We start from the raw sequence: 13,089 nt of genomic DNA on the forward strand, positions 1-13,089 counted from the left end.
GATGAGTTTCCTTCGAGTTACCAGAGAGGGAACTAATGAAGCTTTAGGCAGCATGAAGTTACAGGGTGTCTCTTGGAGAAGATTCTGTATCATACTGAAGTGCTGGTGTGGACAGCTTCTGCCTGAAATAAGCTAAGCTAGTTTAAGAGAATTTAAGAAGTGTGGAGAACAATGTCACTGAATACTCTTAGATACTTAGAAAATTCTGCCTCTGAGTGCATGAAATTGTCTTCTAAATTCTATGAATTATTAAAAACTTTATTTGAAGGTCAGAGCTGCTAATGCCCATGTAAATTAACTGGACTTTCACATAAGTTAGAAATTTCTCATGTTGTTTTTATTTATGATTTTATTTTTAGAGAGCAGAAGTCTGCTGTATCTGTGATCTACAATGAATGTCAAATCTGCTATCAGCAAAGAAATTTTTGCCCCACATGATGAAAGGATGCTGGGAGCTGTCCAAGTGAAAAGAAGAACGAAAAAAAAGATTCCTTTCTTAGCTACTGGGGGTCAGGGTGAATATTTAACATACATCTGCCTGTCAGGTAAGTTTTAATAATTTTGACATCCGGTTATCTGTTTAGGTTTATCTTTGATTAACTAATTAGATGTTATCCGTAACCATAAGGAGATGGGTGACTCGAATCTTAATAATGTAGCCAGAGAATTATGATGCTTATATCTTTAATCTTGAGAAACCACATGCTCAAGGCTATTAATATTTATACCATATAAAAAATGGAACAGGTGGTTTCATTGTTTAAAAAAAATTAGGTGTTCTTGCAGCATAGCTGCAGAGTATGAACAAATAGAATATTTGGTAACAGTCTTTGCTTTTTGAGGTTAAGATTTTTCTTGGAGGAATGAACTTGACATTATATTTCATTTTAATGCCCTGATTTTTTTTGTTTGAAGCAAATATGTTTTCCTCGTCTCTTTCCGTTTGCCTCTGTATGTTACCAGCTCACTGGGTATGTAGATATGCAACTTTCAGCCAGAATATTTTCAGTTCATTGAACAGAAGAGTGGTGCTATGTGTCAATCGCCTGCCTTTAAAAGGGATGGAGATAGAAATATTTGGATTGAAGGAGAAAAGGGTGTATGAAGATACATTTTGTGAGAGGTCATGGTGAACGGGGAGAAATCATCTGTTTGTTTTAATGTGTTCAGAAATGGGTTTCTCCAAGGTCAAACCAGCACTCGTGAGAGTCTGGATTTCAGGAACAGGGTAGGTAGTAGCTGCATGATAGTTTGCTTTGTATTTTTACCCTTTCTAATAAAAGCAAAAGTCATATTAATATGTTTTTAAGTGTATAAATGAAACCCCTTGATTGGGTAACTTGTTAACTATGGTATCATAGAGGTTTGGCTGGCTTTTTTTCATACTTTGAATACTTTCTGGTTATTGTAGTGAAATTTACCTTAATTTAAGATTATGTCTCAAGGCAGTTGAAAAGCAGTTTGTGATCCTGATTTGCCTGCAGTTTATACTTTTTTTTTTTTTTGAAACTTACAGTGGAATTCAATTGCCTGGAGGTAGGTATTCAGTGCAGTTTTATGTTTCCAGCCCTTCCTTCAGGTAGCTGTCTAGAAAGGCAGAAATCCTTTGTTTTTAATATGTCTGCCAACTGAGCATGTGTGAATGTCCTTGGTATCCTGGGGTGATTTTGTCACTTAGGTTTTTAGGCGTATCAGTTGCTCCCTTTGTGTGTATCTTAATGGAAGTACAAGTAGCGGTCAGAGGAAGAAGTGTTCTGTGAATCTCAGAAGACTGCAATTATTTTTGGACTGAAAGCTGTGTTAAAACTTTCAAAATGTAGAAAGTAAAACCCAGTGACTCTGCTACTGGTATAAGACATCACACACCTGCCACAGTGACATTTCTGAATATTATTGAATGAAATGGTATTTGTATGCATATGTACAAATGCTTGTGTTAAAAGTATAAGCTGCAGAGTATATGTACACACATACTGAGGACAGTGAGACAAAACAGAAGAATTCTCATTTCCAGCTGAACGTTCTGCTTGTCATTCTCCCCATGTACAGAGCTTCAAGGAAGGGCTTAAAAACTCATTTACCTGAGCTATTCCCTAGACTTGTGGTTGGGATACTCTTTGGATGTAAGGATTTCAGGTTTCATTCCTCTCAGGTTGCAGAGGAACTGAATCTAGGTCTCCCATCTCTTAAATAAATGTTCAAAACCACTAAACTTTTGAAGCAAAGCTCAATTCTTCCTTTGGCAGTTAGAAAAAAATTTGACTGACACTTGAAAAATTTAAATCATCTTATTTTAAAGAACAATCCTGTGCCCTGCAGTCAGTTTTGGAGTACCTAGGTGTTTGATAGCCATGTTCATGAGGAAAGGTTAGAGGTGCGATCTGTGCTTACAATTTTCTGTAGGCTAACTATTCAGTAGATGAAATTTTTAATTTTTTTTTTTAATTGCAATTCTGGGGAACCTAGCCCTCCTTCAGCTCCCCCAGCCCAATGTCGATGTATAGCAGCCAACATGGATTTCAAGAGATTGAATTATCTTAGATGCATCTAATGTCTTTCTGCAACAGGGTAACAAGTTATGTGTAAGGAAGAAACAGCAGATGTCCTAACTTCAGCAGAGTTTCTCACTGATGACAAGGAGAAGCATTCGGCATGTAAATAAAATTACTGTATGGTGGGCACTGTAAAGCTGCATAATTCTATTGGGAGAGCCCTCATGCATGGCTCACTATTAGTGGGGTTTTGCATGGATTTGAGACCAGTTTTATAGTTTTGTATAGTTGGTGTGCTAGAATGTTCAGTATGATTGGTAATTTCAGTAGGCAACAAAGTGACTAGGGAGAGGACTGCCTGGCTGTGTTTGTGTTTGAGGGCAATATTAGAGTTCCACACAGTCTTTATCAGAAAGACGATACAATTCAGTAGGGTCAAGTACAATTAGTTATTTAGTCAGAATAATCAATGGCACAAAACTAAGGGGTGGGGAATAACTGTTTCTGCCACTGTGGTTAAAGGAGATTGTGACAAGGATAAACTGTGGTTTTGCTGTTCCTGATGGCTTTGAAGTAGTAATGGCTTTAGTTGCAGCAAGGAGTTGTGTTACAAATTAAGAAAAAGTTTTCGTTTAGTAAGGGTAAGTTAATGTGGGGAGGGAAAGTTAGCCACGTCACAGAATGGTCTAAGATGATTGGTATCTTGGGATAACAGAATATACTTGGTGACTTTCCTTTTTTCTGTGATTTGGTACAATGAATGAGACACAATGGTGGCTAGCTCTGGATTTTAGTTTCCATTTGAAGTGACCCACACTTTGATGCTGAGTATTGCAACATCTGTCTGGAGAACACCTTTATCAAACTTTGATTCTTGTCCTGTTTTTCCCAGGTTTGCTACGTATTCGGTAAACATAGTGACTGGAATACCTTTGTGTTCTTAGTTTCCTTGGACTAATTCAGTTTGGCCTTTGCCAAAAGGAATTTGATAATTTACTGTCTAGAAAACTGCATTTGTCAGTTGAAAGAATACACATAGAAACTGACTTGTGAAGGGGCTTAAAGTATTTGGGAATATAAAATATCCTGCCTAGTTGTAGTTTCATTCAAGATATGGTACACAAAATGAAACATCAGCTGTTGAGATAGATACTTTTAATTACTGCTGGATTTGTAACTGACAAATTGCACAAATTGTTATAATCAGAGTTAAATGTTTTCCTTTCTGTGTTGAACTGCAGATACTTGGTATCATAATTGTTGTCTTATTTGCATTTTTGTAAGCATGGGTAGAGATGCTGAGCAGGGAGAATGCATGTAGGCCTCAAAGAGATGGGATAGCGAAGCATTAAAAGAATCAAATATTGAACAGAGCAAGATGGGACAGTAAGGGAGATTCTTCCTTAACATTTGTATTGGAAGTGTATATTGGATTTTTTTTTTTACTTGACAATGCTAAATACTGAATTGGTTAGAAGGAAATACTCATTAATGCTCCAAAAAGGTGTACCTAAAGCCTGTCATCTGAAACTGGAGACAGGTTAAGGTAAGAAAACTGTAGCAAAAATGCTTGCTGGACTGGTGGAAACTGAGGAGCTGGGTTACCTGCCGCCTTTTAGCCTCCTGTAATGGTGAGGCAGACCAAGTTAGACTGGCAAGCAGAGCCGAGAGAGATCTTTTGGGAGTTATTTAGTTGAAGAACAGCAAGAAATGAGTAGACAGATGGGAAACACAGAGGTGGGGTGGCTGTAGGCAGAACAAAGATGAAAACTGGGGTTTTTATTTTTTTTTAATGTAGAAGATGATTTAACGCAGAGAAAAGACAAGAAATTCAAGCTGAAAGTGGGTATTTATCACCTCCTCCACACTAGCAGACCTAGTGATAGTTATTGGATCAGATCTAAGTTTTAATTTTGTCACCATTGTCTTACATAATTGAAACATAATTGTTTAAAATAGTTCTTAGCCTTATTTAGAATTCTGAATAAAGCATAAAATACTTAAAGTCACTTCAGAAATATAGGACATTGGTGATCTCTCCTACTTGCTTGTACACAGTTCTTTGCATGTTACTTCCTTTGCCACCCTATCATTACATTTTTCAAGTAACTTCTAATATTTAAAAAGGTTTTTAATTTGTTACAGAGCATTGGAAGTGTTCCAATTTGTACATATGGATGTGGTATTGACCTTTCGGGATTAAAAATCTATTCAGTTGCAGTGAACTGAATGAACCAGATGGTTCCTTTTGAACCTGAATTCCTGTGTGTCATAACACCTTCAGCTTAGCTGCACCGCTCTTCCTAGTCCTTCTGCTGAAAAGCTTGACTGTAAAGCTAAAGTTGTTTAAAACTGGGAGTGGAACTTCTTCCCCTTGTGGTTACGACTTTAATAGTGGTTTTTCTTCTCTGTCTCAATATTAACATATTGTCAGTTCAGGGTTGGGTTTTTTTTTGGATAGATTTTATGCAAAGGTACAATCTGTCAAAATAGTGCTAGAGAAGCCAAAAGGAAATGTAAAGAAATCGTAAGAAATAATATACAAAAATAAGATATACATGCAGGGGGAGTGTTTTGGGTTTTTCTTCCTTCTTTAAAATTTAACCTTATTGACCATGTCCTAGACTTTTTCAAAAGACAGGCAGTAAATAGCTTAAAAAGCTATTTGCAGTTACCACAGTAGGTTTTGGGGTTTATTTTTATTTCTGTTTCCAAGTATAGAGAGACAGAGGCTTGGCATATTAGCTTAAATAGTTCTGTGAATATCCTCGTTTGTGCTCTTGCAGTGCACTTGCATCAGCAGATACCTAACGACATCACTTGGATCACTTGGTTACATTTCCAACATAAGCATTTGTATTCCTTTTTTTTTTTTTTTTTTCCTGCAAAGCCAATGGTGCCAAGAAGTTGTTTTTCCAAATATGATAAGATAATGCCTTTTTGGGATTGTGTACGTGGCAAATTACTGTATTTTCTTTACCACTGAGTGTGTTTTAGGCTGGTGCTCATATCTGTTGCTTAGCAAAGTTATTTCCAGTGATGATATCAAATCCAAAAATTTCATTAAATGCTATGCAAAAAAAAACCCCATGCTTGCTGACTGTAAGGATTACTATAAAGGCAATTTCTGCATAACGTAAATTCTCAGTTGGAAAACTTGCTTACGTTATCAAATAGGCAAGATTTATTATGGCCTTTCATGGATGGGTACAGTTTTCCCCTTACTAACATTGGTTCAGAAGTCAGTTTGGTGGAGTTAAAATCCTTTCTAAAAGCAGTAGAATTGAAGCAAATAGGTTTCTTCAGCACCCCTGCCTTGTCTTTACTGGTGTTTCTTTTAACCTTCATTAACTATCATAGAAGTTTGGAGAAATTCTGACATTTACTCTGCCTTTACTTCTCCTTTTGAAATAGTTACCTAAAAAATCATCAAAAGCTTTTGGTTAAAACTTTTAAAGTTATCTAAATTTTATTAAATTATTTTTAAAATATGGAGATAGAAGAGTACACATGCAGAGACATAATATCATTAGCCTTTTTGTGAACTAAGGCCTGTTGCAACCTTCATGTTTTCTGTTCTAAGAGAAATAAAGAATAAGGTCCCAAGAGGTATTTCAGATCTAGTCTTCTCTACCATGAGCCTCTAACTGTGCACGTGTGTTGCTCTGGATTCAGGTGTTAGCTGTGGTTTTTGTATTTTGTTTTAAACAATAACAACAACATAAGTTTTGTGCCATGTTTTGTGGTGAAAATGCAAATCCTTTTTTCCATAAGCCAGAACAGGCAAAAAAACAAACAAGCTTCTATTCCTTCCACTTCCTTCCTTACCACACATAGGTATGAAATTTACGTCTAGTCTTCCATCTAGTCATCTCATGGCTTGTAAAACTGTGGAAGCAGTTGTTTCCAGTAACACTGGTTGGTTGTAACTGGCTGTGCTCAGACATATCTCGTGTTGTGGCTTGGAAGACTGGCAGCACAGGCAAGGGTAATGCCTGTCTCAAAAACAGCTTCCCTGTTGCATTGTGATTCAGTAAGTTTGTCATGATGTTGATGTTTTGAGTGCAATGCTCATATTAAACTGTCAAAATATAATTGCCTTCATCTACTTATAATAAGTGATTGTGATACTGAATACAGTTCTTAAGCAAGCTTCTTTTCTGTTCCTTATCAGAACATGTTTTTTCTTTGTTAGATATTTCTGATGTTTTAATCCATGGTTCCCAAAAGGAGTTTTAGAAGTCCAAATATCACTTGCTCTTAATGATAATAAACCCAAATTCCATTTTATAAAAGGAGTTGAAAAATCTAAACTTTTGTTAAGGGTCTTTGAAAAACTTTACCAGTGATCAAGTCATAGCAGTAAGTTTGGTGGCTTTTGGGTGGGAGCCAGATTCGCCTTCTGTTCTTCATTATTGATCTCTTTTGTATTTATAGCTATAGAAGAGGGGAAGTTAACTTCTTCGGCAGGTAGGCTGCTTTTGTTGATTGTATTCAGAACAATACCCTTAATATATGTTGATGCACTGATCCCTCCTGACTCTGTTGAATTGTTCAACTTAATGTAACCAGTCCTTTTTCACAAGAGTTTTGTGTAGGAAGGAATCTTGTTATAGGAAAGCGACAGAATTTCATATTTGAAAGCATCTAATCTAAGATTAGCGCATTGGGTTTTTTCTTTTCTTAAAGCGAAGAAAGAATGTCTGTGTGCTCCCGTCCATTCTCCCAGCACACTACATGATCAAATTTGCGTGCACAAAATATTTTCTGAATTTCAAGCTGAAGGTGTGCAGTTGTCTGCTGTTTAGTGCTTCCCACCCCCCCCAGCGTAGAATTGTAGCAGATCGATACAGCTTAACAGTTGACTCTTGTACATCATTTTCAGTTTTATAAAATGATGTGTTGCTCCAGGGAACTTGTGTTACTAATGTTGGCTTCAGTTTTATTCAGAACTGAGCTTTTGGAATTGCTTTTCTATCCACCTCAAGGACACGTGGACTCCTTGGAAAGATTTCCAGAATCCCAAATGAGATTATCTTGGAAAAATAAGAAACAAAAAAGCATGAGCAAAACAAAACCATAGAAAACTTGATGGGAGAAGTGAGGCATTAGATCTGTTTTAGCCAAATGTAACTTTGCAGTAATTAAAAGGGATAGGTTTAATATTCATAAATGTGAAGCTCGTATTGATGCAAGAAGTTTTTATGCATAGAACAAGTTGGTTGAAAAGCTGTGTGGTGGAAGTCGTGCACTGGAAGCTGTAAGTTGCCCCATTCATCATAAAGCTTGATGAGGTGATTCTCAGTTGGAATTTGTAGCCTTTTCCACAGAGGCATCCAAAAATTACAGTGAAGGCTTACATGAAGCACTTAGGTTGCAGACTCCCTTTCGCCCCTCAATGTTCAGAAGAGGGTGGTGGCTCTGTAGTGCTCTATCCATGCGTTGGAATTACTTGTGCTGGGTAGGTTTATATTCCTCCAGAGCTGGCAGTAGCTTCCTTCAGTGAGTGTAGCATATTTCATTGCAGTGTTTTGCCCAGAACGTGGCAGATGTTTGCATCAAGTTTAATGCCAGTTTAAAATGTTTGAATGCTGTGCTGCCTTTGGAAGCAGTTTGTTCGTTCTTTGTCCAAGTGAGGCTTTTAGCAGGGCTTGGGGCTATCTTATATGTGGTAAAAATACAGTGCTAGAAGTAAGGCTATACTAAACAACATTGCATGGCAACTATTCCTTCAAGTTGAAGTGCAACAACTGTGTATGTAATACCTGTGTGAGTATACTGTAATTGCTAGCTTTGGTGGAAATCATTCTTATTGTACCATAATGGTTGAAACTGTTATGTTTTGCATTGAGGTAGGATTAATTTTGAGCAGTTTTCTTAGTTTTCATAGTGTTGGAGAGCAGTATTTGTAATACCCTGACTCACTGCGTTACGGATTGTTGAACTTGAATCATACTGGGCAGAAAACATCCGGATTATTCCCTTGCCACTGCACTTCAGAAAGCATTTCTCTTAATTGCTGTGTAGCTCTGCTCTTAGTATTTGTATCAGCTTGTGAAGAAAACCAGAAGTTCTCTTTCTGCCTGACCAGTGGTTGGTGTATTACAGACTCTTTTAAGTAGATAAACATCAGATTAAAATCTTATCCTTTTATAGTACTCCAAGCTGTAGGAGTAAAATCCTATAAGTTTTCATCATACTTCTGACCTTTGAAGACTGTACTATCAAATTATTTTCAGTGCAGAGCAGCACATAAGTAGTACTAAACAAAGGAATCGCTAAGCCGATTAGAATATTACATCAAGCTTCTCTATCATTAGGCAGGTTTTATTGTTGCCTTGACAAAGAAAAAGATGACTAATGCAGTCCCAATCTCTAAATATTTTCTGTTTGTGACTTTAATCTAGAAATAATATTTTTAAAACAAGTTAAATAGAAAAAGAACAGATCAGAACTAATGCCTGATGTTCTGCTGTGATTTGCCTGTATCCACCAGTTTATCCTAAATGCTGCCACAGGAGTTCAGGTACTGATCAAGTAGCATGCCACCTATAAAATACAGTAGGGAGGGAATTTTGAACTAATTCTCTCCATTTCTCCCTCACTGCTATAATATGTCAACACTTCAGGCTGTAGCAATAAAACCAAGCTCGTTGTCTCATGTATGCATGTATAAGTGCTACCGCAAGTATTCTGTGTTTACAGCAGGCAGTGTTTTTCCTCCAGCCTACTTACATTAAGATTTTTATGTAACTTGTTTTTTGTAGTCTGATTATGCACATCCTAACAAGAAGGAAAAACAACATATAAAGGGTGGGGAGGCTGAGAGAATATAAACTGTGCAAAGTTTTGTTGGCCTTGTATCAGGGAGGAGCCTGCCTGTTTGTCCAAGTTAAAACAATCTCTAGTAACTGTTTAACTGGAACAACTTCATAGAGAAAGTCTGGCACACCCTGTCAGCTGCTCCTTTGCTATGTTCAGCAGCACAGTAACTTTTGGTAGCCTTAGGGAATGATAGAGTTAAAACCATGCTGCAGCTCAAATTCTCTGACATTAATGTTTTGAAGCAAACTTCATTTGGGTGAATTTTTTAGGGGTTGGGTCTGAAATAGCTTTGTAATATTGTGGAACATACACATCAGGCAGTGAAGTTTCTTAGTCCATTTTGTCCCCTAAATCTAGATGGCTATTGGAAGTTTGCTTTAAGCATCTCATTGTCCTTCTATATTGTCTCCTCAGCCATGTCTTCAGAGGACAGGCTCAGCTGCAACATAAACTTCTTGCTTGATGAAATAACTAGTAGTGCTTTTCATGGATAACATGATACTAGCCCCTGCTGTGTTAGTTTTCTTAAATCTCTGCCTCATCACTCTTTGTGGAACACAGTCCTAATGGCAAGAGCAGTTTTCTGTGACTGGATCAATGACTTGGAAGAGAACAGAACTGTTAAAGGAATATTCTCTTATTTCTAGCAAGAGAAGTGTTTACACAAAGCATTTAAAGCGTTTACACAAAGTGTGGTTTTTGAGTGAGGTGAAAATTGAAAGCTTAAATAAACAAAATCTTTTAACGTCCAGTCATTATGTTTGTTCACCTGCATTAATAACAGATTCCTAAAGAAATCTTGACTGTTCAGGTGTCTGGGAAATTTGTCTAAAATTGTCTAAAATACTATCTGATAAGATTTTTGTGTGACATTTGTTAAATTTACTTAAAAAGAAAACAACAAGCGCTAGGTAGAGAACTTTAAAAAGTTCTGGAATAATTTGTGTTCTGTTTTCTTTTTGTATTCAGTTATCATGGTTTCTTTTAAGAATAGCTTTCTTAAGTTTAGCCCACGTAAATTTAGCATCCAAATACACACAAACCATCCTTCAGCTGTACTGTCTGAGGGAATGCTGATTGTTTACCCAGTGTTCATTCTGTAATGGAAGGTAATTGGGCAGCAAAAGAACAAAAATGGTCCTCCACTATGGAGAACATAAAATTTTAAAAGACATGGAGAAATGTTTTAAAACTTGTCAGGAATTGGAAAAAGGGATGGTTTGTACTGTGGCATTTGAAAGATTCCAAACTGATGAAGTATTTGTGTTTCATTAATCCCAAATGCCAATTTTATCCCTACTAATTGAGTTCCAATTTTTTTGTGAATTTAAATTTAAAAAAAAAAAATTCTGTTGTGTCCTGTCACCTCCCTGTCACCTCCCCCCCCCCCCCAAAAAAAAAAAAAAAGTGAGCAAGCTTGCTGTTGAATGTGTCAACTTTTTGAAGTATTGACCTGTGTTCACAGTGGGTTGTATGAAGCAATAGCTATCTGTTATAACCAAAGGTGAGGTTTGTTTGTATTCTAGCTAGAAACTGATGTAGCCTAATAAAACATTTTGTGCGGATGTCAAATAGCTTTTTTTTTTTTCTTGGCCAGAGGGAAGGGTCAGGAGGGGAAGAGCAGAATGGAAGGAATCATTGTGTGCAACTACACTGGTAGAACTACAGACTTCTTTTGACTCCAGTAATGTATTAGAGCACAATGTTGCAATTTTGCAAAACAGGTCTTTTCAATCCATGCTGACATACTGTGAGGACTAAAGCACTTTAACTTCCAGTGGTAGTGGTGTTTTGTGATCCGTGTGATGAGAAATAACATATATTTCATTATAGGCTCTAGTTGCCTTTTAAATATGACAAAAACGTCTTTTTGTTTGTTTATTCATATTTCAGTCCTCATGTTACACTACTATAGAATGGCAGAACAGCCCAGGTTGGAAGGTCTGGTCCAACCTTTAATCATTAAATAATGTATTCAAAACCAGTGTGTAGTGAGACAGTGGTATCATTCAGGAAGTCTGATAGAATTATTCAGAGCAGCAGTCTATTCTGTCAAGAATTGTATTACCGTTCATTTAGGTAGATAGCACAGTCTCAAAGACTTGAGTAATCAGAGGTGTACTATTGCTTTGGACACAAAATTTAATGAAGTGGAGAAAAATCTCATAAAAGTTACTTGTATTTGGTATTTGTGACTTTCTGCAGCTCTGCTTTTCCTATTGTAAGCATTTACCCATAACCAGTGGTTTCAGACTTTCAGCTTGATCTTGGTCACTTAATGGATTTCATAAATACTGTTCTCACCTCTCTGCTTACCGTGCACCTGTTCAAACATTCATTCCTTCCAATTGCTCTTTTCTTTTTTTTTTTTTTTAAAAAAACCAACCAACCAACCAACCAAACCCTACACAATTTAGGACAATCAACTTGGTTTCATGACGGCTTTCCCCTTTTTGCATATCTAAAATGCCTTGAAAGGCTGGAAAAAATGTTTGAAATGCCTTTTTTCTTTAAGTAGCTCGTATTTTAAAACAATTGTTTTAAAGCTATTGTGCACAGCTTCTTTTAGTCTTCTTATTTATGCAAGTTTTACTTTGGCAAGGTTTCTGTTTATTATGTCTACTTTTAAAATATTCATTTGTCTTTATGGTTAATTGGTTGGATTCTTTCTGCAGCCACTGCTATTGCTTCTTGCCATATAAACTCTTTTCTGTCAGCTGACTGCCTCTGTGATTCCCTTAGGCTACAACACCTTCTTGGGGAAATTTCAGTCACTAAACATAGTACCTTTACTTCAAGGTAATTCTTGTTTTAACTTTGCGCACTTCCTTCCTGAATGCGAATATTCACTAGTAACAAGCCATTGTCAACTTGCTGCTGTTTCTACTTAACTCCATTTCCAGCTGTCCAGCTCTACCTTTTTTTCTTAAACAAATAAAATGTAGTGCTATTCTTCCTTTGTCAACCATTGCTTATGCCAACCTCTTCCATTCCTTATGCATATAGATCATGTTGCTGATTGTCTGTTAACCTCATGTGATCATCCCATCCCTTTTTACCTTGCTCTTTTTAAAAGAGACTGCTTTTCTGACTTTTCCATCTTATAGCCAAGCTCTTTTAATTCTCAATACCTCATCTGCTCTGTTGGACCGTATTTTTGTTTTGCTTTGCTTTGTTTTTCTCTTTCCCTTTGTTTCTAGAGTCCTGCTGCAGCTGTAAACCCAGGCTTCCGCTAGGCCATTTCTGTGAAAATTTGATATCCTATCACTTGGCTTCATTCCCTGCTCAGGAGGAACCATTTGGAGTGTAGAATTACTATTTCTTATTCTCACTGCACACTTTGCCTCCAGCCCAACTGGATGTTTGCTGTTTCTATTGGGTTTTGTGAACTCCATGCTTTATTAGTGAGTGTCTGTTGGGAGATCAAAAGGTATCATTCAGCTGATTTGTTAGTATTTGATTAAAGTGGTCCTAGAATTTGCTTGTCACATCTGTACAGGGGGTCACAGAGCAGAAGGGCGGAGAAAACTGTTCCTGAAAAATGTTTGGGGGTTTTGGCCACAGAGCCTCAGTTGTAAAACCATTTGGAAAATTAAGTAGTGCACAGAATAGCAAAGAAACAATGACTGTTAGAGCAGCCTTGTAGATTTATATTTTTGTCTGTGAATCAGTGGTCATTAGGACACATTTGTGGGGATGGATCGTTGGAAACAGCTGTGTTGCATTCTCTCAAGTGTTTGGGATTCAGCTGTCTGTGATAGCTAGTTGTGTT

The 13,089-nt window shown here is 37.0% G+C and overlaps 1 protein-coding gene across 3 annotated transcripts in view; it reads left to right on the top strand.

Moving 5' to 3' along the window:
* Positions 1 to 391: 391 nt before the first annotated feature.
* The window catches only part of STXBP6 (syntaxin binding protein 6), a 77,772-nt gene continuing 65,074 nt past the window's right edge, over positions 392 to 13,089 (top strand). For all 3 annotated transcript variants that reach the window (XM_086463164.1, XM_086463163.1, XM_086463165.1), the window contains exon 1: positions 392 to 545. In XM_086463164.1, the coding sequence (XP_086319290.1) occupies positions 392 to 545 (154 nt within the window). The remainder of the gene's footprint in view (positions 546 to 13,089) is intronic.

Source organism: Leptosomus discolor, chromosome 3, assembly GCF_034619465.1.
Source record: "Leptosomus discolor isolate bLepDis1 chromosome 3, bLepDis1.hap2, whole genome shotgun sequence".
In the NCBI taxonomy this organism is placed as follows: Eukaryota; Metazoa; Chordata; class Aves; order Leptosomiformes; family Leptosomidae; genus Leptosomus; species Leptosomus discolor.